The sequence below is a fragment of the Dendropsophus ebraccatus genome, chromosome 14 (assembly GCF_027789765.1).
Source record: "Dendropsophus ebraccatus isolate aDenEbr1 chromosome 14, aDenEbr1.pat, whole genome shotgun sequence".
Classification (NCBI taxonomy): domain Eukaryota; kingdom Metazoa; phylum Chordata; class Amphibia; order Anura; family Hylidae; genus Dendropsophus; species Dendropsophus ebraccatus.
In genome coordinates this window covers 44,227,141-44,252,971 of record NC_091467.1, presented here as the reverse complement: position 1 = coordinate 44,252,971, position 25,831 = coordinate 44,227,141, and the positions used below count along the sequence as shown (strand labels likewise).

Genomic DNA, 25,831 nt, shown 5'->3' with positions numbered 1-25,831 from the left:
GCGCTGTGTAAAACAGTCTGCCACTGTGGAGCATACACTTCTCCGATATCCAGGACGCGCTGCCGGCACACCACCAGAATAATAATAGCAAGAATACTCACTATAACAGGGGTTGCGAGGACAACAGATCGTCAATAGCCACTGCTATGCTGTATCTTTAAAGTCCCACCCACCGAGGTTATGTGAGTACTGGCACAAGCAGCATCAGTAGAGTTACTCATCTACATTACAATTATGGATTAATGCTCATGCTATTAATTGAATGTCACATGTTTTTGCCCCTGATGATGTCACACTAACCTGTTGACTGAAACACGTAGAGTATAAGTGACAAACGTGACCCTGTGGTTTAGGAATGAATGAATATCACGGGTCTTTGCTGCATGAACTTTGTGTTTGTTGGACCGATATGGGTCATTAATTATGTATGGATTGACAGGGGTCCAATAAATAGTGCATTGCTGACTATTACTGATAGGGCATTGCATATTGCTATTGAGACTGGACCAGATTGAGACCTGGACAATTGTTGAAGCACATACTAACCAACAATGGATTTTTAGGTCTGTTTCAAATGATTATTGTATATATGTACAGGAGACTTTTTGCCACAAACTAGCAGTGATTGTTTAACTGTTAGTGGTCTATTGGTTTTGAATAATAAATTATTCATTGTTTCACGCATAGCCCTCTCCTATTGTTATTGTTTAGACTATAAACTACGACAGCATCTTGTGCAAAAAATGTGTTTTCATATTCTGCCATATTGCATATACAAAATATATATAATATTGTATGTGCGACATAACAGAATAAAAAGACAATTTTTGCATGAAGTAGATGCTGTCCTCTGAATTTTTTTTAATACATGGACATACCATATATGAACACATTCTGTACAAACATACATTATATACACATATGCCTACTGCACATACATACATATATCATAAGCATAATACAGAGGCATGCATACACTATAATTATTTATACACACATACTGTACATACATCATATACACACACATACTGTACATACATCATATACACACACATACTGTACATACATATATCATATATACACACATATATACTGTACATACATCATATACACACACTAGACATACATAAATCCTTTACACACAATACACATAATGTGTATAATATGTGTATACACATAATGCATAATATGTGTATACATACTAGAACACATATATACTGTAGGTACACACTATCACCCAAAGACAAGAAACAATAACTTACTGTACTTAAATCTCAGGTGCTGACAGATCCTGTCTTCCTCACAGCCAGCATGGTGCTCCCCTGCCCCTCCGACTGCAGAGCAGGAAGGAGATGATGAAGTCACTGTTTGGGGGCAGGGAGGGTTGGTTGCGTCGCAGGGGGAGAGGGCAGGCTCGGGCTGTAGCTTGGTGGGAAGAACAAGTCTTTAAGAGTCCTTTCTTCTCACCAAGCCATGCTCTTTGTTAATAGCAGCAATAGCAGTTACCTCAGTCAGCAGCAGCCACTCAGTGCTGCAGGGAGCAGCAGCTTCTTCTTCTCTGCCCTCCAGGAATCAGATCCTCTATGGCGCGTCCAGGAAATGCCATCAGCCGTCAGAAAGTAGGATGTAGCAGACTCCGCTGCACATGGAGAAAGATTAAAGGGGTAGAGCGGCCCTTAAGTGGTGGTGGGGAACCAGGGGGAATATTTTGGCCCAGCCCAATCCGGCAGAGGCCAAGTGAACAGCCCGGTTGCCAGCAGAGCTGTTCCCTCAACCTCTGCAGAGAGCCGATGCAAGTTTGCAGGGGGACCAGCAGCCCCAATGATTGGTAATCCTGGCAGCCCAGCAGGCATTTGCCCGGTCTGCCAGATTACCAATCCTGTTATCTCCTATTGAGTTATACCAAGCTACTGGGATCAGTGAATTGAGAGAGCGCTTTACTTAATCAGTGTTTGCAATTCACTCCTACTGTGTTATACAAGTTGGGTTTCATTACTGAACTGAGTGTGCGCCTTACATAATCAGTGCTCGCATTCCACTCCTACTGTTATACAAGTTGGGTTTCATTACTGAACTGAGTGTGCATCTTACATAATCAGTCCGCACACTTCACTCCTGTCCTGGAAAAAAAAATGATATTACACAGCTGATCCATCGAGGTCCACTGCTGTCTATGACGAAAATTGGATGATTGCCATTTTTTTTGTGATTTTCCAATATTTACACTTTTACAACAATTTGCTTTAACAAATTCGCCCTTCTGTTACCGTCCCAGTACTGTAGCAACTATAATTTTGGCTGTTTAAATTAAATTCATTAAGATTCAATTGGCAAATCTTAAATAATCTGACCCAAAATCCGCGAAGCTCGCAAAATGAATTTTCGCGGCTTTGCTCGTTGTCTAAACATGATCTCACAAGCCCACTTATAATAATTGACTCAGGTAAGTCACCGTGCTGTTGGTGGTGAGCTGTTAAAGGGGTAGTGCACCAAAAAAAATTTTCTTTCAAATCAACTGCTGCCATAAAGTGCCAGAGATTTGTAATTTACTTCTATTAAAAAATCTCAAGCCTTCCAGTACTTATCAGCTGCTGTATGCCCAGCAGGAAGTGGTATTATTTCCAGTCTGGAGAGCAGGAGAAGTTTTCTATGGGGATTTGCTCCTTCTCTGGACAGTTCCTGACATGGACAGAGGAGGCAACAGAGAGCACTGTGTCAGACAGGAAAGAAAACACCACTTCCTGCTGGAAACACAGCAGCTGATAAGTACTGGAAGGCTTGAGATTTTTTAATAGAAGTAAATTACAAATCTCTGGCACTTTATGGCAGCAGTTGATTTGAAAGAAAAATTTTTTTGGTGCACTACCCCTTTAAATAGTAATGTATCTAAATTAGGCTATGATCCCACAAAGGTCTTTTTAGGCAAAATAAGGGCCTTTGTTTTTTTTGTTTAAAAAAAAAAAAACAGTTGTTGCTTTTAAAATTACGGCTGTTACTTTTATATAACGGATGTAAACAATGATCATAGTCGTTATTAACATCCGTCAATATAAAAAAAACTGGCTGTCTTTTAGCCTTAAAAACAGTGTGAGAACATAACCTAAGGAAAGTTAGCCATGGGGGGCCTTGGGTGAGTGGGGCCCACAAGTAATGGGGGAGCCGCAAGTTAGCCGCGGGGGCATTGCGGGTGAGCGGGGTAGGGGGCGCAAGTGATGGGGGCTGCAGGTGAGCGGGGCGTGGACCGCAGGTGACAGGGGAGCCGCAAGTTAGCCGCAGGGGGGGTAGGGGAACGTGGATGAGCGAGGCGGGGGGTGCAGGTGAGCTCAAGGGGGAGGCACACAGTGTCGGTGACCTGGGTGGAGGAAGACAGTGATCAGCAGCAGCTGTTACTGTCTCAATGTCCTCCCTCACTTCAGTTTGGCTGGGTTACCCAGCCCATTGAAGAGATGGAGGACAAGTGATTCCGACACGGAGGGTGGGGGCCAGGAGCACGAAGTGGTGTCAGGTTGGACTGGGATTTGATGATTTTATGTGTTTGGTGGGGGTGAATGCATCTAGATAACAGCAAAACTGCAGAATCCATAGTGCATTGATATTGGAAAGATGGAAAGCTATAGGTGGGCAACGTATTAATGCAATACCCCTTGAAGGCCTTGGGTGGCAGATTGTAATCAGCATTTTTTTTTTTTTTAAAGTGTTCCTCTGTTTTTCACAAACAGCCAGGTAAAAAAAAAAACAGCAGCAATCTAGTAGTGTCAGGTTGTGAAGTGAATAATACCATCCTGCGATCATCCAGTCCAACCGCACCATTTTTTCATGCTCCACGACTACTAGTACCCACACTGTAGCGGTGGGTACTGGGGTAATATTTTGGGGGGGGTAGTGTAGAAATTTTACTGGCTAACACTAAGCATCGACTTAGTAATGGATGTTGTCTATCAGACATCAACAATTTAAAAATATTTTTTATTGAAATAAAAACACCCCACACCCCTTGTTGACCATTTTATTAAAAAAATCTACATCTGGTCATCTACGTAGTTCATCGAATCTGACATAATCTTCAGGATACCGATATTTGAAAAACTAAAAGAAGAGACACACACACAAAAAAAGGGCATGAGCAGAACACCCATCATTTTGACAGGTGTTCTGTTCCTTAAAGTATGCAGCATCTGTACAGACAGCTGTTTACAGTCTGGCATCCACAGGGGTTAAGTAAAAATGTATTGAATTCCTACTTAAACCCTTGTGCTCCACACAGAGCAGTCTGGCCCCAAGGGGTTAAATGGGATGCAGATGCAAATCTGAAAACAGACTCTAAGGAGCTTTAAATCTGCTAGCTGGTAGTCTAGTGGTGATTGCTGGTGTCCAGTGCCCACTCTGACCCCGGTTCGCCACTGCATTCCTTAGGGCCCTATTCCACCGGACGATTATCGTTTGCATAATTGTTAACAATTAACAATCTCAAACGACCGCTATTGTGAAAGACCTGAAAACGTTCACTCATTTCCATGGAAGGATAATTGTTACTTATGATCGTAATTGCGATAGTTTTTTCTTCGCTATTTATTCGCTATTGCTTTCGTATCTATTGCGAATGACCGAACGATGTCTTATTCAATGCGAACGTTTTGCGAACGAGCAATGATAAAAAATAGGTCCATGTCTTATAAAGCGATCAACGATTTCTCGTTCGGTCGTTAATCGTTAACTGCATTTCAACCGAACGATTATCGTTTTGATTCGAACGATTTAACGATAATCTAAACTGTAATCGTTCGGTGAGATAGAGCCCTTGGGCCGCAAGCCTTACACGTCTTTGTGTGGGCTTTGCAGCCTGATCGACTGATAGAGGCTTCGTCTGCAGCTTCTTTAAGTCGATCACAGATAATACTGATCCCAATATTCTTAATAAATAAGTGTAAAAAAAATAATCAAATAAAGCTCAATAGGTGGTAAAATAAAATAGGGCACTTTTAGGCCTATTGATGTTTTGGAAAAAGTTTCACATTTTTTAGATGGGAAATAAAACCTATATAAATTGCCTATTGTAACAACCCAGAGAATGAAGATAATGTATGGGTTTAACAGTAAATTGTAATGGGAATTTGAGAATGCGAGGAGCGGGGGGAAAAAAAACAAAAAAAAATGAAAAATCGCTGTGTCCCCTAAGGGTTGAAAGCAAATTTAGTTTTGGGGGATTTCTTACAGGATGGTGAATATGTCAGAGGTGAACGAACGTATATTTTCATTTCTGTAAAAAGAAACAATGCAGATGTAATATAAAGACATCTAAAGAGTTAAATTATCATTTTATTTGTGCCTACATTGTGAGGCTGTAAATCAGAGGCACTGGCTGTGTGCAGGATTTAGAATGATCTATTGCAGCCCTGACTGACAGCGTGAGAAAATATATTGAATGATATTGAAACACCCTCCTGTGTGCTGTCTCTAGCAATTCCTCTGATTATAAACAGCTTTGTGACTTTTTTTTACAAGCATGTTTTTCTCTGCCTCAATTATATGAGCAGTAATGAAAGATACCGAGCCTTAGCTCTCCAATACGTAGTGGACGAAAAGCCTTTTATAAATGATCTGACCCGAACGCAAGTCGTCTGAGGTTATTTTAAAAGTCTTCAGAACAGAATGAAGGACCTTGTATATTTAAGTTGTGGAAACAAGACTCAATTTGTGTTTTGCTTTTTCTCATTTAAAATGAAATAAAAAAAGGAAGAAGAATCCATTATGCCTTAAAGGTTACTTGCAAGTCTTCAGATGTGTCAATGAGATGTTATCGGCAGGTGGTCCTGAGCAGGGAACAAAGGAATTGCACTGTGCCTTTTTCCACTTCCGTCTGCTTCACTTGGCTTTTTTTTTATATATTTTTTTTTTAATGAAGATGAAGTGAATGTATCATCAGAAAAGGACTTGTTTAAATCAAGCTTTTATGTTAAACCTGTTTTTTATCTTTTTTTCTATTTTTTTTTTTTTCTTTTTCAATCAACTTTCAAAATTAACCTGAAATCTTAAAGGTTTTCAGGCTGGCCACTAAGCCTAATAATAAGCTCTCATTTCCTGTTCCGTAAAGAAAACTCTTCAGCAGTCTTTTGACCATCACATACAGATGACATGGATATAGAGTAGATAGGATCAGGTAATTTATAATAGGCAAAAGACACAGGTGTACACATTTAACATACCCCTAGGAGGATGGCAAAGTATGGTAAGAGAATGCTTTAGCAGCTCTATTAGGACAGCATTATATGTTGTATGCATTACCGTTGTGATTCGCTCCCTTTAAGAGGCTTTTCTACTCTGTACTCATTAACTGTATTAATTCCACCTGTTTGAAGACCTGTATGAAAAACACTAGGGATGAGCGAACTGGCTGAAGTTCGGGTTCGTATGAACCTGAACTCTCGGCTTCTGATTCTGTCTGCCCACTCCGTGGAGAGGGTGGATACAACCTTGAGGACTGCCTGGAAAACTGGGATACAGCCATAGCCATAGGCTGTATCCCAGTTTTCTAAGCGGTCCTCAAGCTGTATCCACCCTCTCCGCGGAGTGGGCAGACAGGGGGAATCAGAAGCCGAGAGTTCAGGTTCATACGAACCCGAACCTTGGCCGTTTCGCTTATCTCTAAAAAAAAAAACACCTGTCCACACACTTCAACCTACCCACCATGGCCAAAACTAAACTTAAAGAGCTGTCTAAATGTGTAAACCTGCACAAAGCTGGGATGGGCTACAGGACAATAGACAAGCAGCTTGGTGAGAAGGTAACAACTGTTGACTGTCAATCTTCCTTGGCCTGGGGCTCCACACAAGATCTTGGCTTGTGGGGTAAGGATCATTCTGAAAAAAGGTCAGGAATCAGCCCAGTACTACATGGGAGGACCTGGTCAATCACCTGAAGAAAGCTGGGACCACAGTCTCAAAGATTACTATTAGTAACAAACTATGCCGTCATGGATAAAAATCCTGCAGGGCATGAAAAGTCCTCCTGCTCACTCCAGCACATGTCAAGGCCCACTTGAAGTTGACCAATGACCATCAGAATTATCCAGTGGAGGCATGGGAGAAGATCATTTGGTCAGATAAGACCAAAACCGAATTTTTTGGTATCAACTCCACTCATCTCGTTTGGAGGGGGGGAAAAAAAGTGGAGTACATCCCCAACAATATAGTCCCGACTGTGAAGCATAGGGGTGAAAACATCATACTTTGAGAGTGCTTTTTTGCAAAGAGGAGGAGACAACCAAATATAAAGGGAGACAGATGGAGTTATATATAGAGAGTTTGGCCAACAACCTTCTTCCCTCAGTAAGATCATTTAAGATGGGTCATGGATGGGTTTTCCAGCATCAAAATAACCTGAAACACACAGCCAGGGCAAGTAAGGAGTGGCTTCGTAAAAATCATTTGAAGGTCCTGGAGTGGTCTAGCCAGTCTCCTGACTTTACTGAATAGAAAATCTTTTGAGGGAGAAGAAATTCATTGTTGCGCATTGACAGCCCTGAGACCTGAAAGATCGGGAGAAGATCTGTAAGGAGGAGTGGGACTAAATCCCTGCTACAGTGTCTGCAAACTTGGTCATGAACTACAGGAAACATCTGACCTCTGTAACTGCAAGAAAAGGTTTCTGTACCAAATGTTCTGTTTTTTTGTATCAAATACTTATTTCTTGCAATAAAATATAAATCAATTATTGAACATAGTAACATAGGTTTTCCACAAAAAGAGTACAGTGGTGCCTTGGATTACGAGCATAATCCGTTCCGGGACTGTGCTTGTAATCCAATTCTACTCTTATACCAAAGCAAAGTTTCCCATATGAAATCACTGATATGCAGACAATTGGTTCCACACCCCAAAAATAATGATTTTATATCCTAAATAACATGTAGAACAGATGAAACAAAGAATGAGAAACAGCTGAATATGTGATATAAGTTACTGTACAGTATAGAAATCAGCATGTGGAGTATAATATATAATAAGGGCATAAACCTGAAAACACAGCAGCAGTTTGTAGATACAGGATGAAACTGCAGATCCCCATAATGCAGTAGCGTAGTACAACAGGCTAGAATAGAGAAGCATGGCTCCTGTCAGAGGTCTGTGTGGTCACATGATCACAATGGGGAAGGGGTGTGTTCAGCATGGACCAATCAGGACTCACAGAAACTGCAGGGAGAGAGAGGTTACAGCTATGGAGAGATTACCTCCACAGTCCTGTCCCCTGATGCAAGCCCCAGCCCGAAGTAAATCTGCTATGATTTAGAAGGTGAGGGAGACTTTCTGGGTCAGAGTACAAGGCTGTAGACACACCGCCATGCAGACCATGTCCCTCCCCAACTCGCCGTCCCACCCAGTACAGGGAGCTCTTAAACCAAAACAATGCTCTTAAACCAAGTCACAATTTTGAAAAACTGTGAGCTCTTAAACCAAAATGCACTTAAACCAAGTTACTCTTAAACCAAGGTACCACTGTACTTTGTACTATGGATGGACCTCTCCATCATTTTTACTGGAGCTTATGATAGCTTGGCATGGACATCCAGCACAGTGAGCTGCCCATAGGTCTGCAGTGTTAACCCCCATCCTATTGGATCCACGTACATAAAAGGGTTATCCTGGGACAAAATAATTTTTCCCCTATCCACAGGATGCCGACCCGGGGCTGTATTTATAACAGAGCCGGCGGGGTCTGATACAGAGATATCCGGGGAGTTCAGGAGCCGGACCAACCGCGATCTCCTACTTTTCCCCTATCCTGTGGATTGGGGAAAAGTGATTTTTTTCCTGGAATACCCATTTAAACCCAGAGAATTGTGGCCTTGAAAGTTAAAAATTTTTTGCTAACCTCAAGATTAGCTGTATTGGAAAAATTTAGTTTTTCCCCTTGCAATGTATCCTTTCACAAAGTTTGTGCTTTTAGCTTTGTCAATCAATCGATTACCTTGCCCTTTGTTGTGGAATAGGCGCTTCATGGCAGGCCGCAGTGTGGCCAGTGGCCGCTGTACCACAAGCTGCAGCCTGTCGCACACTCAGGTTGTTACTGGCAGTGACATGTCTGGTGAGGAGGCCTGCTGCACATGAAGGACATGTGATTTTCTGGATTTTTTTTTATAGCTTTCGTCTATATATGTTGTGTCTCTTACAGGTGTAGTGTACACACCAGGGGCATAACTAGAAAGAGCTGGGCCCTATAGCAAACTTTTGATTGCCCCCCCCCCTCCTTACCCCCCTCACACTGTAGGTAATAAGCCTGCTTGTTGGCTCTCTGCTCAGTAGATAGCATATGTTAGGCAACACCCCTGGTATCCCCACCATTTGATAGCGCCCCCTATGATCTACCCATCATCTACCCTAGTGTCCCCATGGTAGGCATCTCCCCTAGTTTCTCCCCCTCCCCCATACATAGTGTCTGCCAAAATAGATATCTCCTTTATAATCCTACCTACCTACCCCCAAGTGCATAGTGTCCCCTATGGTAGGCATCTCCCATGGTAGTATGATGACAGCAGGACTGTGCTTGTAATCTGAATCCACTCTTAAACCAAAGCAAATTTTCCCATAAGAAGTTACTCATATGCAGACAATTGGTTCCACGCCCCAAAAATAAGGATTTTTCTAATTTATATAACGTGTATAGCTGAGTGTGAGTACAGGCACATTATAGCAGGAATGGAGAGGATGGGAAACACAAGGGCGGACAGAGACTGCAGGAAGCATGAAGGAATGAGCAGGGCAGATGTGGGCACATACATGCAGCGCTCTCTGTCCGGGTAGAGAGGGGTTACAGCTATGAAGAGATTACCCCCACAGTCCTGTCCCCTGATGCAAGCCCCAGCCGGAAGTTGATCTGCTATGATTTGGAAGGTGAGGGAGACTTCCTGGGTCAGACAGACAATACTGTAGACCAACGTGTGCAGGCCATGCCCTGCCCCACTCCAGCTCCCACCCAGTAAAGGGAGCTCTTAAACCAAAGCAATCCTCTTAAACCAAGTTACAATTTTGAAAAACTGTGAGCTCTTCTTGCAAAACGCTCTTAATCTAAGTTACTCTTAAAAAAAGGTACCACTGTACTTATTATATTCATTTTGTCTGCATTAGCGCTGGCAAATTTTAAGAGAAAAAACAAATGTAAAGACTGGCAAAAGACTTTTGCGGGTGAAAATCAGTAATTATTGGGCAGACATCCCAGAATAAAATAAGTCTAGAAATCAGATTATAAATTCCGTACAAACAAAAGCCTGATTGAAAATTCCCTCAACTGACAATCTTATTTAATCAGTCTTGTTTTTCCTTTTAGCCCTATGAGAAAATGAATCGCTAAGACCAGGCAAGTTGTATCAGATAATAGTAATCCACTTAGAATGTAAGAATCAGGATAAAATCAGCACAAATTATTAATGAGATAAACAATATGAATTTGAGTCCGAAAGTCAAAATAGAAATTGGGTAGCGGTATAACAATGTAATGAATCGAGCAGCTCAACATTATGAGAAGCTTAAAATTCTAGTTCTTCCCTTACTTTATACAGTAAATATATTAGTGTGGTTGTGTGACACCATGCATGTGTAAATCAAGAAAATCCTTGCAATATACAAGAAAAATACAGATAAAGGATATACTTAACTAAAAGGTTTTTATTAAAGCGACTCTGTACCCACAATCTGCCCCCCCCCCCCAAACCACTTGTACCTTCGGATAGCTGCTTTTAATCCAAGATCTGTCCTGCGGTCCGTTCCGCAGGTGATGCAGTTATTGTCCTAAAAAAATACTTTGAGGGTACAAACCCACACACAGTATACGCAGCAAATACGCAACAAATACGCAACAAATACGCAGCAAATACGCAGCAGTTTGATGGTGAAGATTTAATGCTGAGTTCAGTTATTTAGATCTAATCTGCTGCGTTTTTGTTGCGTATTTGTTGCGTTTTTGCTGCGTATTCGCTGCGTATCGCAGCAGTAAATACGCTGTGTATACGGTGTGTGGGTTTATACCCTGAAACTTGCAGCCCCGTGTCATACAGGAGTATCTGTGCCCTAACTTTACACAACCTCTCTGTCCCTCCTCCCCGCCCTCCTCATCATTAGGAATGCTCCAGGCAGATTGCCTCCTATTCCCCACCTGTGTCAGCCCGGTACATGGGCTGGATTGTTAAGGACCTGTGCAGTGTTCAGCATGGAGAAAATGTTCCAGTGGCATTCCTAATGATGAAGAGGGTGGGGAGGAGGGACGGAGGGGTGGTGCCAAGTTAGGACACAGATACTCCCGTTTGGCACGGGCTTCAAGTTTAAAAGTTGTTTTTATGACAATAATTGCATCACCTGCCGAATGGACCCCAGGACAGATCTTGGATTAAAAGCAGCTATCTGAAGGTACAAGTGGTTTGGGGGGGGATAAGATTTTGGGTACAGAGTCGCTTTAAGTAACCACTCAAAACAGAGATCACAAGCTTGTATAACTAAACAGTATCTCCACAATAAAGCAAATACTAAAGCAGGGTAACGGGGCCATAGAACCTCTCCCAACCGGATTTCATTACGTGTAAAACTACCATAAATGGATATTTTAGACCAAAGCAGGTGTGAACAGACCTAGTGCAACCACCTACATAAAGCCATTAAGGCTAATGGATTTAAGGGGTATTCCACTCAAACATAACTTTTCATTTGTTGCTGTCCATAGTGAGACAAACAATTTATTCCATACTTATTATGGTTATTATCTATTCAGTCTTCCTCCCCCAGTTCTGAACTGCTGCTTTTTGCTGGAGACACAAAAAACTATGTGTGAGTTTTTCTCTCCATCTCCCCCCCTCCTCCTCCCTTATGAGACAGCTTATTTAACTAAGTCCCTGGCCGGCTGTATCTGCAACTTTTTAGCTTCTTTGTAATGCTGGTAGAGTTAATTTCAGGTTAAGTTGCTAATAAGCGCACTATGATTAACAATCCCAGCATTAGAAAATTGCAGTTTGCAGATCCTTAGCACTCCTAAAGCTCTGCTATTCTTCCCTAAGACTTCTTGTACCAATGGTCATGAACCACAGACCTTCAGCACTAACAACTCTCAATTATTCCAACTAGGGATGGTCTGAACCTGGTTTGGACGAACCCGAACCATCCGCAATGATTACCGCTGTCTGCCCGGTCCGTGCAGCGGGCGGATCCAGCGGGAGGAACGCCTAGAAAACTGGGATACAGCCATAGCCATAGGCGGGAATCCGATTCCGAGCGTTCGGGTTCAGCCGAACCCGAACCTCAGCGGGTTTGGACCATCCCTAATTCCAACCCAAAGACTATGTGTACTGATGCCCCTCTGCTGCCCCATCCCACAGGCCGCGTATGCAAACACCTCTCTGCTATGCCAATCTATAATATCAATAACCCTCACTTATTCCAACCTGCAGCCCCTGTGTACGCAGAGCCTGAAATAATTTGTGGGTCCAGAACAGTAGCAGGAAAATGTTCTTGAGCTCCAGTATAGATAGCCACTAATAATAACATTATAATGTCATACATATGTATCAGCCACTGCATGCAACATGTGGGGAGGGCAATGACATCATAGAACTAGATTGTGCCAAAGTTGTGCCTATTCATATATGTCACCTCTGCCTCTAATAGGAGTCTGCCTTGTTGCTTTTGCAAAGTTCGTAATGAATCAGGGTTCATGAATCGGTTAGCTTATCTATAATGGCCCCCAATATCTGATCCACAGGGTGCCATGGTGCCTGGTTATACACAGTACCTCAGCCGGAAGCCTCAGCTATGTACACGGTGTATTGGTTGCCCCGGATTACTGCAACTCAGCCCCCATTCACTTCAATGGGAACTGAGCTGCAGTAAATCTGGGCCACCACTACACATTGTTCCGAGCTGAGGCTTCTGGCTGCATACATTTGCAGGTACCCCAGAGGTAGCCAGAGGGTGTTAGCTGTGGCTGGTTGTGGTACCGCTGCGGCACTTGTCATGAGGCCTGAGTGGTGTAAGGCCTCCCTGGGTCCCAGACACACGCACATAGAATAAGTAGTCCCCTGTGGTGTGGTGCAATTAAGCAAAGACATAATCTTGGATAACTTAACCACATGAATAACTTTATTTAATAGACTTCTTTTAGTGACAGTACAGTCTTTTGCACAAGGTTGAATACAGAAGTGTTTTACACTTAGGGAGATGATTGGCAGCGATACAAGGTGACTGGTAAATACTTGAATCGAACAGTCTTTTAGATAGTTAGACTTGACTTGAATATACAGAGGACTAGGGGGGCTACCCAGGGGACCTGTTCAGGAAGTACAGAAATCTGTTGGGGGACTGTGGAGACTTTACTGATATGAAGAAACTTGTACTTACAACCTTTTAACACTGCCCCTTGCCAGAATAGATCATGGTACCAGATCAAGGAACACAGGCCCCGTGCTTAAACAGCCGGGCTGAGTTAATCCCCTGAGGTTACACAAGTAGATCTCCTGAGAACAAACTAAGTCAGTTCCTCCAGATGTTGGCATATAGTCTACCACTTTTCTCCTCTACTGGTCTACTACTCTCCACCAGGAACTAGTGGTCTTAAGTACAGGGAACTGGGTCTAGTCTCCCATTGGTGGAGGAAACACTGAGAAGTATGATAACCCATTGGTTGGAACATTCTAGAACCTACCAGTGACAGGCTGAGGCACAGAGCCTGCTGGCAACCACTCCTTGTACTAACAAAGTAACAGAATACAAGACATTGGAGCCAGGAACTCTGCAGATCACTTGGTGGTCAGTGGTGAACTGTAGAAAGGTGCTTCCCCATCTATATATATGCTTTTGCCGTGATTCATGCATGGTGAAAAAGAATGTTCCAGAATGTATTTTAAAGAACGATAAGAAAAGCTGAAGGAAATGTTCATTTTGAGGTACAGAGCAAGGCATTTGGTAAATTATATGAAGGTGATGTTTCAAAAGGAGTTTCTGCAGCAGCTGATGTGTGTAAAGAATAATTTAAACCCCGGTTAGTCTTAGACCTTGTACTGTTGTAAGATCAGCATCTTCTAATATTCTTATAATATATTGGGATCCCAGAATATGAAATCTTTCCTTCACATATTATGTTCGTCATGGGTAAAAGATGTTTCTTTTTGTTTGTAGGTGAGCGGTACAATGTATAATACAGGAAGACACGTATCACTACGACTGGACAAGGAACATCTAGTAAATATATCCGGTGGGCCACTAACATACAGTCATCGTTTAGAAGAAATACGGTTACATTTTGGGAGTGAGGATGGTCAAGGCTCAGAACACCTTCTGAATGGACAGGCATTTTCTGGGGAGGTAAGGCTTATGTCTTTTTCTTTTAAGTATCATACAGTAATGTTGTACAGTGTATGATAAATTGTGCATATTTTTTCAAAACACTTTTTTTGTTTTGTAACAAAGAAAAAAAGACAAGTTTGGTCAGCTCTCCTAGAACATCATTCACACTAGGCAGGAGCACCTTGCTATGGCTGAGATTGCAAACACACAAAAAATGCAACAGCTCACCGCAATGGCAAGATACAGACCCACTACAGACATGAAAATAGTTAAAAGCAGCATCCTCAACTGCTAATAAAAATTCCCTCAAAACAATGGGGCTCTTGGTTACCATTTGCAAACAGTGTAAACCACCCCACCAACAATAAGGTGGCCGCATGCCGGAGTGGACCTACACTGTACTATGGCCTCTCCATGGCATGTGATACGCCTATGCTTTGGGCATGCAAAATCCATCTTATACCGGCAAAAGTAATTACACACCTGGGTGGGATGGGTGGAGTGCACGACCAAGTAGAGGCAGTCACTCCCCCATCTGGAACACAGAATAAAAAGACAAATTTGGTCAGCTCTCCTAGAACACCATTCACACTACGCAGGAGCACGTTGCTATGGTGCTGTATCTTGCCATTGCGGTGAGCTGTTGCATTTTTGTGTTTCTTGTTTTGTGACATATAAAAAAATGTCTAAAATGCCTCAATGCTTAAACCATGGCCTCTTTTAGGGCAAAAACAATGATTTACTTGTAGAGAAGTCACAAAAATAAACACTGTAATTCTTAATAAATGCGACCAAAAAGTGAAACCCATACAAAATAGTACAAAAGGCACCAAAAACCTTAGTAAATGTATTCCTAGGTATGGGAGAGGTCTGAGGGTGGTGTAAACTTAGGTCAGGCAGTTAGATTTTTCAGTTACTTATGTTGTTTGAAAATCTGATGCATCTATAGGGTATGTTCATACAACATTTTTTAGGGCTAAAATACATCCATATTTTGATAATTATGGACATAAATAATGATCATGATCATTATGTACATCCATAATTATCTAAATACGACCATATTTTAGCCTCAAAAAACATTGGCCCACATTTACTAACACTGTCTAATTTTAAACTTAGACTAAACACTCTTTCAATGTGCCAGCGTTATCAGGCTGTTTGAGAAATCTGTCGCACTTAAAGACAGTGACCTAGTTTTATGGTGCAAAGCTTACACCAGCTGTTACTTGGCTTTAAGTCTGCCTGAATTTTCAGCCAGATTCAGGTGCATTTTTAGTAGGCCACATCCCCTTTTGGCATACACCCCATCCCTTTTTGTATCAGGCGAAAAAGTGTCTGAACGGTGTCTACAATGCATAATAAATGTAGAGAAAAGGCACGTGCACCGATTTTTCAGCCGAAATTCTGGTGTATACACATTAGTTAATCTGGGCCATTGCATGAACATAACTTTATACTGTCTAGGCAAAGGCTTGCATCATCTATATTAGTTCCTGTAGTTTTATAACAAAATGTGCGCCAAAAAGCAGTGCAATTTCGTCACATTTACTGGATTCAGAATGTAACATAATGTGATGTGATGTAATGTAAGAATATAAAGGGAGGACGTTTAATTGTTTGTCTTGCCAGACACACCTTTGGCTTTGGCTCTGCATCACAAACTACAGAAACTGCATCACAAACTACAGTGGCATTTAACAAAAAAAAGGTGCTGTGTGTGAAGCGATTGTGATGCTTCTATGCAATGCAACCAACCCATGGAGATTTCTGATGAACTATAGCTTTACCATGAATTATGTCATGTATTACATGGTACAGTGGTACCTTGGTTTAAGAGTAACTTGGTTTAAGAGCATTTTGGTTTAAGAGCTCACAGTTTTTCAAAATTGTGACTTGGTTTAAGAGCATTGCTTTGGTTTAAGAGCTCCCTGTACTGGGTGGGAGCACGAGTGGAGGAGGGGGCATGGTCTGCATAGCGGGGTCTACAGCCCTGTACTCTGACCCAGGAAGTCTCCCTCACCTTCCAAATCATAGCAGATCCACCTCAGGCTGGGGCTTGCATCAGGGGACAGGACTGTGGAGGTAATCTCTGCATAGCTGTAACCCCTCTCTCCCCGGACAGAGAGCGCTGCATGTATGTGCCCACATCTGCCCTGCTCATTCCTTCATGCTCCCTGCAGTCTCTGTCAGCCCTTGTGTTTCCCGTCCCCTCCATTACTGTACAGTAACTTATAATATTACATATTCTGCTGTTTCTGAATGTTTTCTTCATCTGTTCTACATGGAATTAAGAATAATAAATCATTATTTTTGGGGTGTGGAACCAATAGTCTGCATATCAGTGATTTCTTATGGGAAAATTTGCTTTGGTGTAATAGTAGATTTAAATTACAAGCACGGTCCCGGAACGAATTATGCTTGTAATCCAAGGCACCACTGTATTTGATTTATTTAAATAGCTTCCATGTAATATTAAAGTGCACCTGTCATTATAAAAAAAAACTTTAGAGACAGGTGAAAAGTTTTGAACGGTGAGAATGAGCCGGAAGAAGACCAAGCTACGCATGGGCCTCTCCTGGCTCTGGGTCATGTGACAAGTCAGGCTCCTAAGTAGTTGGAGCCTGACTCTATGCAGTGCAGTCCTCTCCCGCTCATTCTCACTATTGGTATGGTTCTGAACACTCAGGCCCGGACCATCAAAACTTTTGGCATGACTCTATGACATACCACATTTTTTTCATGATGACAGGTACACTTTAAATTTCCCCAGAAGTGAGCGATAGGACAGGTTTTTATCAGACAGGATTTGTCAGTGAGAGTGGAATTTATGTTAGTTACATAATAACTAAGATACAACAGAGCCACCACATTTGCTGTCAGCAGAGTCTGCACTAGCTGCATTTGTTTTCCAGGAATTTAAACAGATCATTATTATTATTATTATTTTTTTTTTATTTTTTTTTTTTACACAAACAAAAACTGGAAACATACACTCTGTGATATCAAAAATAGAGTGACACGAATATGGTAACATATAAAAACCCTAGCCGCATCTCTGCCCCTATTTGATAAACACACATCAAGACTTTTCAGCTTGGGGTGGGGGGGGGGAATATTTTTGTAGAATCAGTTGATGATAATGTAACTAAGATTGAGCACTGGACTTTATACTTTCTTTTGTTGAAAAAAAAAATTGTACATATTCTATTAGTTGCTGATCGATTGGACAACATATATATCCTGACATCAAGGGCAACAGAGATATGTTTCTCATTTTATCTAGACAGTGTGGTTGCAACATAGATATAATGGGTTTAATGTATCTGAGCTGTCTGAGAGAAGGTATCCGAGCTGCCCATAGCAACAAAGCACAGGCTTTTATGTATCACTCAGCACTGGAAAAAAAATAGATATATTTACCAGGAGACTCAGAGACACTCCGACTGTATTACAGAAAATCCTATGTCTTTCCTGATTATTCTGCATGTTCCCTCTTACATTACATTCAGGCAGGGGTGTTAGAGTATTATTCTTTTAGATAGGCCCAAGTGGCTCTGCAGTTCACGCTAGGGGTCAATATAAAGATGATCACTAGAGAGAAAGAAAGCCCTCAACCCAATATTGTGTTTTGTATGTGAGGCTTCTTCTCTAAAGAAACTGCGCCTGGCTGGGTATTCTGTTATATAAGCCAATTAAAATATAGCAAATACATGTACAGCCATTATGCAGTATACAATGACCAATCATGTAGAAAGCTAATGTACTATCTTAAAGCGGTTCTCTGATTTAAACATACTTGTCCCCTATCCATGTGTCACCCAGCCACTGGGGGGGGGTGATTGCTGGGGGGTACATAGATTGGACCCACGCAACCTCTTACTTATCCACTATCCTGTGGATAGGGGACAAGTAAGTTTTAATTGGGGAACCCCTTTAAGGAATTTGCTCCATACCAGCTAGCCCATACCTCTAGGCAAAATAGTCCCAGTTACCTTTATATCATACATATCTTCTCATCCCCACACGTATCATATGTGTCTTTTCCACATCCCTACACAAATCACACATGTATTCTCCACAACCCCACACAGATCATACGTGTCACATCCCCACACGTCATAATGTCTTCTCCACTTCCCACATATCATACGTGTCTTCTCAACATCCCCACACATATCACACATTCTTATCTCCACAACCCCACACAGGTCATACGTGTCACATCCCCACACATATCATAATGTCTTCTCCACATCCCACATATCAAACGTGTCTTCTCCACATCCCCACATATATCATACGTATCTTCTCCACATCCCCACACATATCATACGTGTCTTCTCTACATCCCCACATATATCATACGTGTCTTCTCCACATCCCCACACATATTATACATGTCTTTTTCACATCCCCAAACATATCATACGTGTCTTCTCCACATCCCCACACATATCTGTCACGGCCGCAGCGGCGGCCCGTGTTCCGGGCCGCCGCCGCGACCTCCTCCTGCCCCATGCAGCCGCCGGGGTCCTTGTGCAGGGACCCGGCGCTGCTGCTAGTTCGGCCCCTGGGGGCGCCTCACCTCTCCTCCGCTCCTGTCTCCGTCTGTGCCGGCCGGCGCGCGCGTCCCCGCCTCCTAGGGCGCGCGCGCACCGGCTGTCTCAGATTTAAAGGGCCAGTCCGCCCCTAATTGGTTAGTTGCACCAATCACTCCCTATATATTCCAGCCCTGCCCCACTACAGGTGTAGGAGCCTCTATATGCTTCCCATAGCGTTTGGCCCAGCTCCCTGTTGTTCCTGATTCCTATCCGCTACCTGGTCCCTAGTCCCTGTTCCTGATTTCTATCCGCTACCTGGTCCCTAGTCCTTGTTCCTGGTTCCTGCTCCCCTGTTACACCATTGCTCCTGTGTTCAGCCTGTCACCTGCGGTTACGCCTACAGACCTCTGCCAGCACCATCTCCCGCCTACTGCTCCTGCCACGCCTCGCCTGCCGTCACTAGCAACCAAGCCAGGGGTAGCGACCTGGGGGTCGCCTGCCGCAGCAAGTCCATCCCGCCTTGCGGCGGGCTCTGGTGAAAACCAGCGGCCCCTTAGACTCCGCTCCCTGGTGAGGTTAGTGCCATCGCTGGTGACGGTCCAGTGGATCCACTACTCCAGGCGTTACAGTAGGCTCCAACCATGGATCCCGGCGAGGTGCCTGATATCCGTGACATAGCCCGAGTGGTCGCCCAACAGGCTCAACAGATCCAGCAACAGTCGCAGCAGATCCAGCAACTCACTGCCGCCTTACAGCAGCATACTACAGCCCAGCGCACACCACCTCCTGCTGCTTTTTCTACACTTCGACTGGCTCTCCCAAGTAAATATGGAGGTGACCCCAAGTTGTGCAGAGGATTCCTGACCCAATGCACCATGCATATCGAACTTCTAAGCAGTCAGTTTGCCACCGAGCGCTCTAAAGTGGCTTTCATCATCAGCCTATTGGAGGGTAGAGCTCTGGCCTGGGCCACGCCGCTGTGGGACCGAGATGACCCTGCTGCTGCCAATCTCCGTACCTTCCTAGTCGAGTTTCGCTCCGTCTTTGAGGAACCTGCCCGTGCCTCTTCAGCTGAAACTGCTCTCCTCAACCTCTCTCAAGGGAGCTCCTCTGTTGGTGACTACGCCATCCAGTTCCGCACCCTGGCGGCAGAATTAGACTGGAATGAGGCCGCTCTAATAGCCACCTTCAAGAAGGGCCTGTCCAGTCGGGTGAGAGACGTGCTTTCCGCCCGAGACCTACCTACCTCCCTGAACGAACTCATCCTACTGGCCACCAGGGTCGATACTTGTTTTTCTGAGAGAGAGGAGGAGGTCTGGCATGAACGGCGTCTAAGCCTGTCCCGTCGCCATCACCAACTGGCGCCGGTCTTCCAGAATCCTGACGTTCTGGTGTCCCAGTCGACTCCTGAGATTCCTATGCAGGTGGAACGGGCTCGCCTGACGCCTGATGAAAGAATTCGTCGTCTGGAGCTGAATCTCTGCCTCTACTGCGGTGGTTCGGATCACTTTCGGCTGAGATGTCCCCAACGTCCTCAAGCGTCCAGGAAACGCCAGCACCTAGGTCCGGTGGGAGAGGTCTCCCTAAGTGTGAATGCCACCTCTCCAAAGTTGTCTGTGCCAGTTTCCATCCAGACACCCTCAGGACAAACTCACCAGACTACTGCCTTTCTCGATTCTGGGTCAGCAGGCAATTTTATTGTAGCTACATTGGTCCAGAGATGGCGGCTACCCGTGACCCCACTAGCCAGACCCCTGACTATCTCCTCGGTCACGGGCGAGATTTTTACCGACCATGTGCACTACCAGACCGCACCTCTAGTCCTCCAGGTGGGCACTTCACATCTGGAAAAGATCTCCTTCTACGTCCTGCCCCATTCTTCTTCCACCATCCTCCTGGGACTCCCCTGGCTGCAATTACATGCCCCTAAGCCTCCTAGGGCGCGCGCGCCGGCTGTCTCAGATTTAAAGGGCCAGTCCGCCCCTAATTGGTTAGTTGCACCAATCACTCCCTATTTATTCCAGCCCTGCCCCACTACAGGTGTAGGAGCCTCTATATGCTTCCCATAGCGTTTGGCCCAGCTCCCTGTTGTTCCTGATTCCTATCCGCTACCTGGTCCCTAGTCCCTGTTCCTGATTCCTATCCACTACCTGGTCCCTAGTCCCTGTTCCTGATTTCTATCCGCTACCTGGTCCCTAGTCCTTGTTCCTGGTTCCTGCTCCCGTTACACCATTGCTCCTGTGTTCAGCCTGTCACCTGCGGTTACGCCTACAGACCTCTGCCAGCACCATCTCCCGCCTACTGCTCCAGCCACGCCTTGCCTGCCGTCACTAGCAACCAAGCCAGGGGTAGCGACCTGGGGGTCGCCTGCCGCAGCAAGTCCGTCCCGCCTTGCGGCGGGCTCTGGTGAAAACCAGCGGCCCCTTAGACTCCGCTCCCTGGTGAGGTTAGTGCCATCGCTGGTGACGGTCCAGTGGATCCACTACTCCAGGCGTTACAATATCATTATGTCTTCTCCACATCCCACATATCATACGTGTCTTCTCCACATCCCCACACATATTATACATGTCTTTTTCACATCCCCACACATATCATACGTCTTTTCTACATCCCCACACATATCAAACGTGTCTTCTCCACATCCCCACACATATAATACGTGTCTTCTCCACATCCCACACATCATACGTATCTTCTCCACATCCCCACACATCATACGTGTCTTCTCCACATATCACACATCATACATATCTTCTCCACATCCCCACACATATCATACGTATCTTCTCCACATCCCCACACATATCATACGTATCTTCTCCACATCCCCACACATATCATACGTATCTTCTCCACATCCCCACACATATCATACGTATCTTCTCCACATCCCACATATCATACGTGTCTTCTCCACATCCCACATATCATACGTGTTTTCTCCACATCCCACATATCATACGTGTCTTTTTCACATCCCCACACATATCATATGTGTCTTCTCCACATCCCCACACATATCATACGTGTCTTCTCCACATATCACACATCATACGTATCTTCTCCACATCCCCACACATATCATTATGTCTTCTCCACATCCCACATATCATACGTGTCTTCTCCACATCCCCACACATATTATACATGTCTTTTTCACATCCCCACACATATCATACGTCTTTTCTACATCCCCACACATATCAAACGTGTCTTCTCCACATCCCCACACATATAATACGTGTCTTCTCCACATCCCCACACATCATACGTATCTTCTCCACATCCCCACACATCATACGTGTCTTCTCCACATATCACACATCATACGTATCTTCTCCACATCCCCACACATATCATACGTATCTTCTCCACATCCCCACACATATCATACGTATCTTCTCCACATCCCCACACATATCATACGTATCTTCTCCACATCCCACATATCATACGTGTCTTCTCCACATCCCACATATCATATGTGTCTTCTCCACATCCCACATATCATACGTGTTTTCTCCACATCCCACATATCATACGTGTCTTTTTCACATCCCCACACATATCATACGTGTCTTCTCCACATCCCCACACATATCATACGTGTCTTCTCCACATATCACACATCATACGTATCTTCTCCACATCCCCACACATATCATACGTATCTTCTCCACATCCCCACACATATCATACGTATCTTCTCCACATCCCCACATATATCATACGTATCTTCTCCACATCCCACATATCATACGTGTCTTCTCCACATCCCACATATCATCTGTGTCTTCTCCACATCCCACATATCATACGTGTTTTCTTCACATCCCACATATCATACGTGTCTTTTTCATATACCCACACATATCATACGTCTCTTCTCCACAGCCCCACACATATCATACGTGTCTTCTCCACATCACCACAAATATAATATGTGTCTTCTCTACAGCCCTACACATATCATATGTGTCTTTTTCCCATCACCACACAGTCCTCCTTGAGTTGAAAGCTTTGAAATCTACATGAGATGCTGTCGGACTCCTACTATTAATGTCCAAAGGTCAGCCACTGGGATTGTTGACCTCCTGCCGTGCTTCCTTTTGGTCTATTACTAACTTGAATTCTGCTCCTCTAATGCTGTTGGACCCTGCTATCTGTTATGTCAGAGACACATGTAAAATTTTTTATCGTTTAGGGTTTGAGTGTTCAGACCCTTACCAATCAGTAGAATGAGGGAGGAGAGGTCCACGCTAATCCTCTCCCCACACTGTGTCTATGTGAGGAGACGTGCATCATAGACTTCCATTATCGTGAATGGTGAAGTTTATTCACATGTCCTGGTAAAGAGAATGCAACGTTTCGACCCCAAGGCCCCTTTAACACTACGGAATGGGCGCTTTGTCACTTTCTATACTATTTCCTCTCTGCCATACACTGGCCATATAAGATCAGATATCAGGTCTACAGAGATACTGAGTATTATCATGTCGCAGACTATAGAAGAAAATACAGCAGTGATTAGATGCAGTCACACTATGTATGACAGTGGTCGTTCTGTGACACGTACCGCAGGGTGGATGAACTTAATTTCTTTTGAATTGGAATGGGGGCGTATTCGGGTGTGCCCGTGTTCCAATTCACCATAGCAAACAATTTAAAGTGTGGCCGGAGGCGTACTTTACATTGTCTGCTCTGTCAGTTTTGTTCGGTCGATATTCAATGAATAGCGGCCGCACAAAACTGACGTCAGTTTTTTGTCTGGCCGTAAGGAATCCCAGAAATACAGAGTGTATACAAATGAGAAAATATGTTGTGTGAACACATCCACAGACAGAATACAAAACAATATTAGAGGATCTGTGTTGTTCTCCTGTCATCTGCCATGTTATTCATAATAATAGGGTTACAGTATTTTGCTCTATAAACTATTAAGTCAGCTCTTCTTGAAAAGCAGCGCTCCAATATAGTTTCATCTTAAAGTTACACTACTGAAATAATTCAGGGTCCTGTATTGTGCTGTTTCCCTGTTATTCCTCCTGGAAATCACTGATTGTTACAATGCCCCTCGTCCCTACACACTGACACTGTCCAATCATCACTCACAGTATCAGACTATGGGGACACATCCTATGCGGCTGAGGATTGGGCTCTGTAGTTCTTGTGTTCCACCTCATCTGTATTCCATTTAATGAATATTCAGCTATACATTTGCTGTGGCCTAAGTGCATTACTTGATATTAGCCAGCTTATCTAGCATCTGTTATATTTTACACATATATGCTCCAATCTAATTTTTTTGCCACTATAATAATGGATCCTTGAAAAAATAGCTCAATAAAATAGCTCAATAAATCAGTTATGTGCTTTTATTTTTTTTTCCAGGTTCAGCTAATACACTATAATCACGAGCTGTACACAAATGTAACAGAAGCAGCAAAAAGTCCAAATGGTCTAGTGGTTATATCCATATTTATAAAAGTGAGTACATTTGTTCTCTGTAGTTTATATTAGCATAATTGGAATTTCATTTACTGAATGCCGAGCACAAATGGAATGCTATATTTCTTATCTGTACAAATCTGCATATATCTAAACGAATAAAAAGAAGACTTTTTATACTACATGTAGACATGTAAACTTTCGTGTTGGATTTAAAATTTAAAAAAAAACTAATTTACTGTATTTTTCAGAATTCAAGATGCACCCTGATTTAGACATCTAAAAATGGGGGGGGGGGGGTTCCTAAGATCCAAAAAAATACAGTAAAAAAAAATTGATTTTTCTAAAGTATAACATATTGAAATAAAAGCTAAAGAAGTGGAGCTTAAAGCGACACTGTGCCCACAATCTACCCCCTCAAACCGCTTGTACCCTCGGATAGCTGTTTAAGATCTGTCCTGGGGTCTGTTCGCAGGTGATGCAGTTATTGTCCTTAAAACAACTTTTAAAGCGTCACTGTCATTATGATTTTCAACAACTAAATCAACAGCAGATGTGATATAAAGCAAGTTTGCAATATACATTCATTTTTTGTTGTTGTTGTTATCATGCTGTAAAACAAAGCTGAACTTACCAGAAATCCAGGTCCAGTCTCCTGAAGGCAGATTTTTAACAGATTTAAACAGACTAAACACATGAACTCCGGCCAGTACAGAGAGTCACGGCTCAATGTGTCCATCAGTCATATGACTGCCTTCTCTCTGTTAGCGCTCAGATGGCCTGGGATATACAGGACTTCCTGTTTTCTGACTGTTTCCTGTTTTTTTAGAAAAAAAAAGTCAGAAAACAAGAAGTGCTGTGTTTTCCATGATAAAAAAAAATGAATGTTAATTGCAGACTTGCTTTATATCTACAGTTGATTTAGATTTTGAAAGTTATAAGGACAGTGACTCTTTAAACTTGCAGCCCTTTGTCTATTAGCGTAGCCTAGAGTGTCTGTGCCCCCGGCCTGAAACACCTCTCCGTCCCTCCTCCCTGCCCTCCTCATCATTAGGAATGCTCCTGGGCAGGATTTCTCCTATTCATCCCTTGTCTGAACACTGCACATGTGCTGGATCGTTAAGGCACCTGTGCAATGTTTAGACAAGTGATGATTAGGAGAAAGTCTGCAGGGGCATTCCTAATGATTAAGACGGCGGGGAGCAGGGACAGAGAGCCAGTGCAAGCCTAGGGCATGGATATTGTAGGCCACGCCAATTCAACACAGTGCTGCAAGTTTAAGCCCTTATTCACACGTCCCGTAATTTACGGATCCGTATTTCCATATTCGAGTTAGTGCACATTTATGTCTATTCTATCAGTAGATTGCAAGGATGCAACCCAATGTTGAAAAAAAGGACATGTCCTAGTGCAGACCCAGATTTCTTTACGGATCCTCTCATAGAAATCAATGAGATCCGCTATTTTTTACGGATTGTAACCTGTTTAGCATGTGTATTTCCGTAAAAAAATACAGAT

At 43.4% G+C, this 25,831-nt stretch overlaps 1 protein-coding gene across 1 annotated transcript in view; it reads left to right on the top strand.

The window, feature by feature from the left end:
• CA10 (carbonic anhydrase 10) overlaps nucleotides 1-25,831 on the top strand; it is a 206,001-nt gene that overhangs the window by 160,153 nt on the left and 20,017 nt on the right. Inside the window, exons 5-6 of the mRNA XM_069952317.1 lie at nucleotides 14,151-14,336; nucleotides 24,257-24,352. Coding sequence (XP_069808418.1) covers nucleotides 14,151-14,336; nucleotides 24,257-24,352 — 282 coding nt within the window. The remainder of the gene's footprint in view (nucleotides 1-14,150; nucleotides 14,337-24,256; nucleotides 24,353-25,831) is intronic.